At 50.4% G+C, this 11,058-nt stretch overlaps 1 protein-coding gene across 1 annotated transcript; it reads right to left on the bottom strand.

The window, feature by feature from the left end:
* Positions 1–8,575: 8,575 nt before the first annotated feature.
* On the bottom strand, positions 8,576–10,651 carry LOC109744208 (U-box domain-containing protein 29). Its single transcript, XM_020303305.4, has one exon. The coding sequence runs from the start codon at positions 10,206–10,208 to the stop codon at positions 8,847–8,849; it is 1,362 nt and encodes a 453-aa protein (XP_020158894.1). The 5' UTR covers positions 10,209–10,651; the 3' UTR covers positions 8,576–8,846.
* Between the last annotated feature and the right edge of the window lie 407 nt (positions 10,652–11,058).

Raw genomic sequence — 11,058 nt, 5'->3', positions numbered from 1 at the left:
GCTCTGGGGCAGCTGGCGTGCGCTAGTGGTTTGGGCGGCGCCGTCTGCGGCGGAATCCGCTGCCGACGCCGGCGTGCTGCCAAGGCGGCGCTGCAGGGTGCCAGGGGGAGCTTGGAGGGTACTAGAGAGAGGGCGAGTGCCTGGCGGGGTTCGGCAGGCGAGCAGGGGTCAGAGATGGGACGCGATGAGGGCGGCAGTGCGGCGTGTCGGCGTAGTGCGCGCGCGTGCAAAACTTGCGCTCTGGGCGCGCCCAGAGCACGCACAGCACCTGTTCGACGAAATGCCAGCGCGCTCTAGAGCTCGAGGGTGGAGCTGGCACTGCACAGGATGGAGGTAGGGGTAACAAGGCACTCAGTGGACAAGGTGGGTAGGTCAGGGGTTCAAGTCCACAATGCATACCAGAGAGCTTGCCAAAAATGACTGTGCACACCAGGTGTTCGACAGAATGCCAAGTGCACTTAGGCAACTCTTGGAGCGGCCAAAATCTCCATATCAGTGTCTCTTTAGATGCAGGAGATGGTGGTAAGGTTAGTTTGGCAAAGACAGGAAGTTGTCAGTGCAAGCTTTGCAAAACTCCAGTTTTGGGCAGAAAGAAAAAGGGTTTAGAACATGCATCTCAAAACCTCCAATGAGCCCAATCTCCTGGACTTAAGAGTTTGGTAGGGAGGGCTACAAGTAGGAAAAGGCTCAGGGTTACTAGAGCAAAGGAAAAATAAGGTTGCAGTACAAATCATCAAATTGGACCAGAATGCAAAAGAGGCTGATCCACTCAAATTTTCCAAGGAACATCACTGGGTTTTTGCTTGAAGATGAATGGTATGCATCCACTGACATCTCCAAACACTTGGAAGAATTTTTAGAAGAATATTTAAATGGGTTGCAGTGCAAAAGTGCCTACTGGACCAGATTGGAAAAGTTGGTGAAGAGCTCAAAATCTCCAATGGCCAGAAGGTATTTTTGCATAAAAGTGATGTGGAACCATCACATGACATCCCCAAATTTTGGTGGAATTTTTAGGAGCATTTATCAAATGGTTGTAGTGCAAAGGGGCTCCAAATGCAAAAGAAATCATTTTATAAGAGCAAGGTTTTGAAAAAAAAATCTTGCAACATTTGAATCCACTGATAAATAATTGTTTTATTATAGAGAGAAATCAAGTCCAACAATACCTTTGAAGGTTTTTTTCCCACAAGAGGTATAAATCCAAAATCACAAAAGGTAAAACTTGACAATTGGAAAAGTTTTATTTCCTGGCAACATTTTAATCAATAAAAACAAGGCCAAAATTTTGGGTGTCACAATACCGTTACTAGATTCCACTCAGACTGTGGTCCTTACCTATGAACATGGCTATCCAACAGGATTTATCCTCTGCAGAGGGAGTACTATTTTCCCACGAGTAACAGATTTATTTAGTCCATCGGGACTAATTCCGCCTACGGCCTTTTAATTGAAAACACGCCTGACCTGCACACACCAGCTTAACTCACCGGTGTCTGGAACCACCCACGACACCTGCCAAGCAAAACTCTAAGTGGGGAGGCTACAACCTCGACGTAGCATGGGATCAAATTTATATTCGCGCGCTCTAAGTGGTGCCCACCTCTCGGTCCCAACCGGAAACACCCATGCCCCCGGACCGAGTGGCATGCCTACCGGAGGCCTCCGGTATCTTCCACTATGGCCTCTCTGTACGGTGTGTGCTTTGGTAAGGGGTTGACAACTTACTGAACCATACCCCGTCTGCGACAGGGACAAGTGGTAGTACCAACAAATAAGGAAGTTACTGATCAAAACTCGATCTACGACCGACTCAGGTGGTACAAGTATCCTCCAACAATATTACCATTAGTGGAATAAATCACCACTCATCAAGCCTCACCATGCCATACCGGACATACTCGTCTCGACGAGGGACTAGGGACAAGCTCGTGTCTACCCAAGACCACGACTTTCCCGGCTTCCTTCCGGTATGCATGAGGAGCTCACGAGGATGATCCAAATCACTAGCGTATCCATTGCTGACCACAAAATATCTCCAAAAAGCACTCATGCACGAGACTTTATCGTTACATAAAGATAACGCATACTCCAAGCCAAATGGTGTTGTAATCGTATCAGAACACCACAACAAAATATTATGCCAGAGTTCAGAAATGCTTGCCTTCAAGAGTATGCAAAGGATGCACTTTTTGAAAGCTTTCTCTTCTCTCCATTATCCCTATTTTGCAAAATATCCAAATAACAAATATTTCAAACACAGTACAAAAAGTTGTCTCAAATATTTTTGAAATAAATCTTAAAATAAACTAGATGAAATTTGGGAGAGGTAGGAAAAAGAATCAATTCATTTGGAGTTTTATTTTAAAAGTTATAGCTGGTCAAAGTCTGGTCAAAACTCTGTTTTTAATAAAACCAGAAAAAGGAAAACGCTTCGAGGGGAATACGCTTTCGCAGCAGAGGAGACGTACTCGGGACTTATGCGCCTTCACTTAAAACAGAGAAGACGGCGCGCGGGTCACTGACAGTGGGTCCAGAGGGCCCACTGGTCAGGTTTGACCGTTCTTCCCTCTCCCTCCTCTTCTCTACCCGACGGGAGCGGGACTCCGGCGATCGCCGTCGACGAATGGCAGCGCCTCACGGGCATCCAAGGGCGGGGATGGAACGGCCAGACTGGGGTGGTCCTCTTGGTGGTAGCTGGGTCGTCGGAGGTGGAAGGAATCGCCGGCGGCGAGCTCCGCGGCGGAGGGGCTACGGGTGAGAAGTGGTTTTTGGGCTCCGGTGGTCTCCGATCGAGGTTGGGTTGCTGGGCAGCTCCGCAAGGACAAGGGGAAGCTACTGGTGGCGCTGGTTGGGCGAGAGAGTGGCTGGCTGCGACGTATTTCACCGGAGTTCGGCGGCGGCCGAACTGGCCGGAGTTGGTGAAGACGGTCTTCTCCGGTCAATCCACTGCTAGGGAAGCTCTACGGGGAGGGTCTGAGGTCGCCTGAGGTCTTGAACGAGTTCGGGGACCCTTTAAATAGGCGCTCGAGGTTGGACCGCGGCGGCTGGGGATAAGATCGCCGGCGACAGCCGTGCTGTAGCCGCAGGGCGACGTGGCGGCGACGAGCGCGTGCCGACGAGCTTCGGGATAAGACCGGGCTGTTCACGGGGCAGCTGGCGCGCTGGGGTGGCTTGGGCGGCGCCGTCCATGTCAGAGGTTGGCTGCCGACGCCGGCGTGCCGCCAAGAGCTCTGCCAGCGGCGCTGCAGGGCGCCAGGTTGGCGTGGGGAGTGAGCGAGCGTAGTGCGCGGTTCAGCAGTGGAGCAGGGGCCAGGGACGGGTCGCGTCGAGTGCGGCAGTGCGACGCGGCGGCTCAGTGCGCGCGCGTGCAAAACGTGCGCTCTGGGCGCGCCCAGAGCACGCACGGAACCTGCTCGACGAAATGCTAGGGCGGTGCAGAGCGCGAGGGTGGAGCTGGCAATGAACAGGACAGGGGTAGGGGTAGCTAGGAGCTCAGTGGACATGGTTGCTGGGTCAGTGGAACAAGATCACAGTGCAAACAAAGAACTCATGCCAAAACAGACTGTGCACACCAACTGTTCGACAGAATGCCAAGTGCACTTAGGCAATTCTTGGAGTGGCCAAAATCTCCAGATCAGGGTCTCTTTAGGTGTGGATGATGAAGGCAAGATCATATGGGCAAAACCAGAAACTTGTTAGTGCAAGATTTGCAAAACTCCAGTTTTGGACAGAAAGAAAAAGGGTTTATTGCATGCACTTAAAAACCTCCAATGAGTCCACTCTCCTGGACTTAAGGGTTTTGAAGGGAGGGCTACAAGTAGGAAAAAGCTCAGGGTCACTAGAGCAAAATAAAATAAGGTTGCAGTACAAATACCAAATTGGACCAGAATGCAAAAGAGGGTGATTCACTCAAATTTTTCAAAGAACATCACTGGGTTTTTGCATAGAGTTGAATTGTAGGCATCCACTGACATCTCCAAACACTTGGAAGAATTTTTAAAGAAATATTTAAATGGGTTGTAGTGCAAAAGTGCCTACTGGACCAGATTGGAAAAGTTGGTGTAGAGCTCAAAATCTCCAATGGCCAAAAGGTATTTTTGCATAAAAGTGATGCGGAAACATCACATGACATCCCCAAATTTTGGTGGAAATTTTAACGGCATTTATCAAATGGTTGTAGTGCAAAACAGGCTCCAAATTCAAAAGAAATCATTTTAAAAGAATAAAGCTCCGAGAAAACAAATCTTGCAATTTAAATCCACTGATAAAGAATTGTTTTATCATAGAGAGTATTCAAGTCCAACAATACCTTTTGAAAGTTTTCCACTTGAAGTAAAAATCCACAATAACAAAAGGGTAAATCTTGACAAATGGAAAAGTTTTATTTCCTTGCAAAAAATTTAATAAATAAAATAAGGTCAAAATTTTGGGGTGTCACACCCCCCGTCCCCCTCCTATGTTCAAGTTTTTGTGTGTGTGTGTAAGCCGAGCATGCCGCAACAAGGCACATCGACCTATCTCCGATGTGATCGTGGGGAGGCCTTGCCAGGGATGTTGCGGACTTGCGGTGGCCATCTCGATCAAGGAGCTCCATGCATGTCTTTATTATTATTATTATTATTATTATTATTGTTGTTGTTGTTGTTGTTGTTGTTGTTGACCTACACTTAAAACTAGTCAGCAACTTACCAATAGTTGTTGCTAAAATAAGCAGAACACCAATTCAAATCCGTAGCCATCTACTCCACTACACATCCAAATTACAGTCGCATGTACAAGTAAGAGAGCAGAGTAGCAACATTGCCGGGATCGTCATAATGACATGTGGGTCTCATGTGTAAGAAAATTATTGCGGACGTGATATGACAACTCTGAATATACATGTCGCTTGAGCATTCAAAATACTCCATCCGTTAGTATGGAGCACGACCGCGAACATGAAGACTCTGTCTAATGCTTTGATTAGTTTCCTGCGTCTTCACTCGGGGCTGCGCCAAAATCTCCAAACGCGTACACGCGATTAATTTCCTTTTTCCGAAAATATGTCTAGACGTATCATAGTTTTATACTTTCTCTGTTCCTAAATATAAGTCTTTCTAGAAATTCCAATAAGTGACTACATACGGAACAAAATGAGTGAATCTACACTCTAAACTATGTCTACATACATCCGTATGTAGTTTGTATTGAAATCTCTAGAAAGACTTACATTTAGGAACGGAAGGAGTAGAAGGCAGAATGTCAATTATAAAAAAACTAGCACTCGCTCCGAACAATGAGCATAGCACACATCACATCCAGGTAAGACCAAAGACGGACACCGCCGCAAAGCAAGCTACAAGCCTATAACACAAAAACGCTTATCTTAACTAATACACAACACCATATCACGACCAGTCACCTTCAAAGACCACCAATTCCACAGAGCTTCCCTTGTTAACGTACCATCCACTCTGAGCGTCTAAAAGAAAGTGGCAAGTGGATGACAGGACTCGATCCAATCCGAAGAAGACATCGTCTTGGGCACACCTACGACGGGCGTACTTGGCGCCGCCGAGGATCAAGAAGGGACATTGCGCGAGCACCGAAGGAGAACAACAAGGAAGCAACCATGTCTCCAAACACCATGCTCCCAACGAAGGAACGACATCAAGGACGCTGTCATGGTGCCAAATCCACCACCTAATTGAGGCTTTCGCCCGAAGACAGCCACCAACCCCAAGAGAGCGAGGGGAATGACGAACACGCTTCGACGACGCCTCCAAGGAGCGGAATGACAACCACAGGTGCCATCGCCACCGGTTCGGCGTCAACCGTACAAGATTTTTCATCCGTGTTTTGCACCTCACCACACCTCCAGGAACTTGGCGACACCATCACCTCAAACCGTCACCACCGCAGCACCTAGTCGATGTAGCCGCAAAGCCGAGGGCCGGCGACCGGCCACACGCACGGTAAGGGGGAAAATGCTGCCACACAACCATCTCCAGCCTGGACGAAGAACAGCAGTCACCCCACTCTCCGGCAACGTCCAGGACCACCCGCGACAACTGTCTCCCACTCCAAGGGACGGCCTTGCGACGGACAGATCTGCCTCGCCACGAATAAGAGCATCTCTAGCAGACCCCGCAAAATCCCGACCCGCATAAGTCTTTTGCAGTTCGTGAAAAAGGGTATATGCAGGCCAACGCGGGCGAGGACAGACTCAGACCCCGTATAATCAACCCGTAAAAAAGAATATTCTCCGAATATACCGAACAGACTCAGAGCTAGCTCTTTTTTTAGTCGTCCTCTTCCTCGCGTCAATCCGGCGAACAGGCGGACGAGAGAAAACAAGAGGCGAGCGCGGCGCGGGCGGAGGCCAGGGCGGCCGGGGCGAGCGCGGCGCGGGCGGAGGCCAGGGCGGCCGGGGTGAGCACGGCGCGCGTGGAGTCCAGGGCTGCCGGGGTGGCGCGAGCCGCGGCGGGATCCAACGGTCGGGGCATCAAGCTAGCTAGCTAGGTCTTCGAATCCATTGAGCTGCTAGCTAGCTCCGTTCGAATGGATTGAGCTAGCTAGCTAGCTCCGTTCGAGGGCCGCGGAGCCACGGGCGAGCGCGGCAGCCGGGACGGAGGGCCGGTCGGCTACCGGACGGCCGGCGGGCGAGCGCGGTGGCCGGGCGGCCGGGAGGCGGACGGGCGCGGCGGCGCTAATTTTTTTAAAATAATACATTTTTTAATTAATTTTCATAAATATTACGCTGGGTAATTTTTTTTCAAAAATAATACACCGTCGGCCCGCTGCAGGCCGACTGGGCCTAGTCGGCCCACAGCAGGCCGATTGGACTCCAGTCGGCCTACAACTGGCTGACTGGCCCCTGTCGGCCCACTGTGGGCTGATTGGATCCTGTCGGCCCACTGTGGGCCGACTGGAGCTAATTAGCTCGCTGTGGGCTAATTGTTTTGCAAAAAAAGTAGGCATAAAAAATATGTTTAAAAAATGTTAATTATGTAATTAAAAAATGTTAAACGTGTATAAAAAATGTTCCTAAAAAAGTAGGCATAACAAATATGCTTGAAAAAGTTAATTATGTAATTAAAAAATGTTCCTGATGTATACAAAAATGTACAATATATATGCAAAAAAGTTGACATAAAAAATATGTTTTAAAAAGTGTTAAGCATGTATTTAAATTTGTTAAATGTGTGTATAAAAATGTTCCTTATTTATACAAAAAATATAGTATGTGTATGAAAAAAAATTGACACCAAAAAAATATGTTTCAAATACAAGATTAACATTTTTCTTAAACATATTTTTTTGGTGTCAACTTTTTTTCATACACATTCTATATTTTTTGTATAAATAAGGAACATTTTTTATACACACATTTAACAATTTTTAAATACATGCTTAACACTTTTTAAAACATATTTTTTATGTCAACTTTTTTGCATATATATTGTACATTTTTTGTATACATCAGAAACATTTTTTATACACGTTTAACATTTTTTATTACATAATTAATATTTTTTTAAATATATATTTTTTATGCCTACTTTTTTTGCAAAAACAATTAGCCCACAGCGAGCCAATTAGCTCCAGTCGGCCTACAGCTGGCCGACAGGACCCAATCAGCCCACAGTGGGCCGACAGGGTCCAGTCGGCCAGCTGTAGGCCGACTGGAGTCCAATCGGCCTGCTGTGGGCCGACTAGGCCCAGTCGGCCTGCAGCGGGCCGACGGTGTATTATTTTTGAAATTTTTTTATCCAGCGTAATATTTATGAAAATTAATAAAAAAATGTATTATTTAAAAAAAATAGCCGCGGCGGCCGGGCGAGCTTCATGGCGTTGGCGGGAGCAAAGATTTCTCAACCGCCAACGTTGACCGGTATGCCGGGTCCTGATAAAGTTGCCCTCAAAACTGTATATATATGAGGGTTTCGCGTTCGCGTTTGCAGGGCCCCTTAAAAAAATTTAAGGTCGAACGATTTTGCAAGGTCTGTTCAGACTCGTTTTTTTTTAACTGGAACTGCAAAAAACGTTATTTTATGGGTTTGATCATTTATACGGGTCGGCTAGAGATGCTCTGACGCCCATGTCGGTAACATCCGAAGCACACCGCCGCTCACCACACCGCAGGCAGAGGTGACCGGCCTGTCGCTGCTCGCAAGAACTCCATTCTGGCCCAGCCATCTCAGCACCGTCACCCGCCTGATCGTGAGCTCCTGCCACCATCTCCTGACAGCGCCGCCTCCACCATCGACGCGCCACCACAGCGTTGTCTGTCCCTGCCAGACCCGCCGCCCCACCACGCCTCCAGCCAAGCTCCAGTCGCCGCCCTCACACCCGGCCAGCTTGGATCTGGCCCGGTCTGATCCCTGCCCCGACGCTAGGGGAGCTGCGAGAGGATTTCAACGGCACACACTCTTCGTTTTTGCGATCAAAATTCTCGTTGTTAATTCAATTTGCAGCGCGATTTTCACCAATGGAAGCAACACATTTGCAGGCCGGTCCCGATGACATGTCGACCGCGTGTGTGTTGATCAGTCCATTGACCAAAACTAACAAAACCACTGCGAAAGGCATCTAAAATAAGCGCAGTAGCACACCACCAATTCAGAAGAGAACAAGAGGTAGCCATCCACTCCACTACGCGTCCAAATTACGGTCGCATGTACAGGTAATACTGCGAGTATCTCGACATTTTTCCAAACAAAAATGCTATCTTGCCCACTTTGACTTGGTTTCTTGCGTCCCCACTCTGAATTTCTCCTTGTTATTTCAGTTTGCACAGCGATTTCACCAATGGAAGCAAACACAATTTGCACAGCGGGTTAGCTCGACAAATTTACTTGCTGCTAGTAAGGCATGACATGGATGGTGCGGCTGTCGTAGGAGGAGGAGACCATGCCCTTCCTCTCCTGCTCCATCCTCACGGCTCTCAGCAGCTCGCCGGCCATCCTCGACGTCGCCGGCGAGCAGTCCCCTTGCATCACCACCAGCAGCTTCCCCACCGCTTCCGGCGCGGCTGCCAGCGCCTCCCTCATCTTCCGGTCCCCGCCCCCCGCGCAGCAGGACAGCCACAGCAGCGCCACCGCGGCCTCGCGCCCCATTTGCCCCACCCGTATCATCCTGCCCATCACGGCCGCCGCCACCTCCGCCGCGTCGTCGGCGATGGCTGCTTTACCATCGCTGCAGCGGGCTGCCTCTACTAGTAACATCAGCGCCGACTCCGCCGCGGCCGTGGGCGCGGCCGCCACGGCCAGCGCGAGCGCGGACACTGCACCGGCTCGGACCATCGACGCTCGGGCGGGCCGCCCGCGTACCTGCACGGCCGCGGCCATGCACAGGATGGCTGCCGGTGACGCGGCCTCCTTGAGGATCCTCACCAGATCGGGGAACAGCTCCGACCTGTCGGCGATTGCGGTCTTCACGTCGGCGTCCGGCACGGGCGACGTAAGGATCGCCTCGAGAACCACAACGCCGGTGGGACCTGCGGCAAGCAGCGTTGCCACGACGCGTCCCAGATCGCCGGCCACGAGCACGGTGATGAGGGCTTTCTTGGCATCTTCGCTGACTCCGCCCGCGGACAAGACGGCAGCCATGGCCTCCACGGCCATCTTGACCCGTCCACGCTTCTCCGTGCCGTCCCGGGTCAGGTAGGGCACCATCTCCGGCGCCACAGTGGCCAGGATCCTCACCGCGTCGACGCGCGCGTCGGTGCCGGCGCCCCCCTTGGCGAAGGAGAGGAGCGCCGGCACGGTGGAGTCGAGATCAGCGGCGACGGCGGACGCGACGGAGGCCTGCTTCCCTTTCTCCGGCGCGATCTTGGCGGCCAGCGAGCGCACGGCCTTCTCCGCAGCGGCGGGCTCACCGTGCGAGGCGGCGAGCTGCGAGAGCGCCTCCTCGGGCGAGGGCGAGGGGGGCAGCGTGGCGGCGTGCAGGTGGATGAGGCGGCGAAGGAGCAGGTTGGGCACCAGGTCGGTGGACGCGAGCGGCAGCCGCGTGGCCGGGCAGGTGCGGTGGCCGGAGTCGAGCCAGCGCTGTATGGACGCCCGGTCGTATGTCGCGCCGGTGGGGAGGCTCACCGGCGAGCGCATCACCTCGAGCGAGATCGGGCACTTGAACGCGGCCGGCGTGGTCGGGGAGGCGGCCATCACGAGCGGCTCCGGCGGCCGGATCCGCCGCCTGGCCTGCTGTCCGGCGACGAGCGCATCCATGGCTATTGGCGGGGATTGCTGAGCCTGAGCTACTGGGGACAGTGGGGGGAGGAAGTGCGGGCGGCCGAGGCCTTAAGAACGAGTGGGGGTGATGTCAGCGGGTCAACGGTCAAAGTCAAGTGGGTGGGGATGGTGGTGTTGACGTTTTCGCTCTCGATAAGGATGGCCATTGCCCATTGGTAGAGCAACCTCGTGCCATCACCAATGGAACAAGCGGAGCGTGGAGGATGGGAACGAAGATGCCAATATAATTCAGACTTTTTTGCGGGACCTGCTTCGGGGTTTGTTCGTTTATAAAATGTGCAGGCTATGAGACTTGTCTGGGGTCCTGTAAATAAATCAGCAGAAAATTTTGAATGAGAGCCATGCTCCTTCTTCCAATTTTTTTGTACTAGAAATCAGCAGTAAATTTTGCCTTTTTTCCACCAGCTACAGTAAACACGTGACAGTCAAGTATTAGGATTTCAACAAAACAGAGAACTTTCGCAAAAATTACTCTAGAAATAATGTACAATTAACTTTTCCCATCGTATCGTTGATGAGAGCTGAACTGCAAATTCTATCTTAACTTATGCATTAATGCCTCAAGTTGCCGTAAAAAAATTGCTATTGCATTATTTTTGTCACTTTAATATAAAAATCATACTCCCTCCATGCTCTTATACAAGGCCACTTCATATTTTTATGTCTAACTCTGACCATTAATTTTACTAACAAAAAGTGAGTTATGTGCAACAAAAAGTATTTCATTGGATGCACATTTCAAAAAACTTTCCAATGATATATTTTTATAGCATATAATTCATATTTTGTTGATCAAAATCATAAGTCAAAGTTTGGTACGAAAAAC

Source organism: Aegilops tauschii, chromosome 1 (genome assembly GCF_002575655.3).
Source record: "Aegilops tauschii subsp. strangulata cultivar AL8/78 chromosome 1, Aet v6.0, whole genome shotgun sequence".
Classification (NCBI taxonomy): Eukaryota; Viridiplantae; Streptophyta; class Magnoliopsida; order Poales; family Poaceae; genus Aegilops; species Aegilops tauschii.
This window is presented reverse-complemented; position numbering and strand designations above follow the sequence as displayed.

What these genes read in the sequence shown, in the direction of transcription:
- LOC109744208 (XM_020303305.4), bottom strand. Translation starts at nt 10,208, where the DNA reads ATGGATGCGCTCGTCGCCGGACAGCAGGCCAGGCGGCGGATCCGGCCG.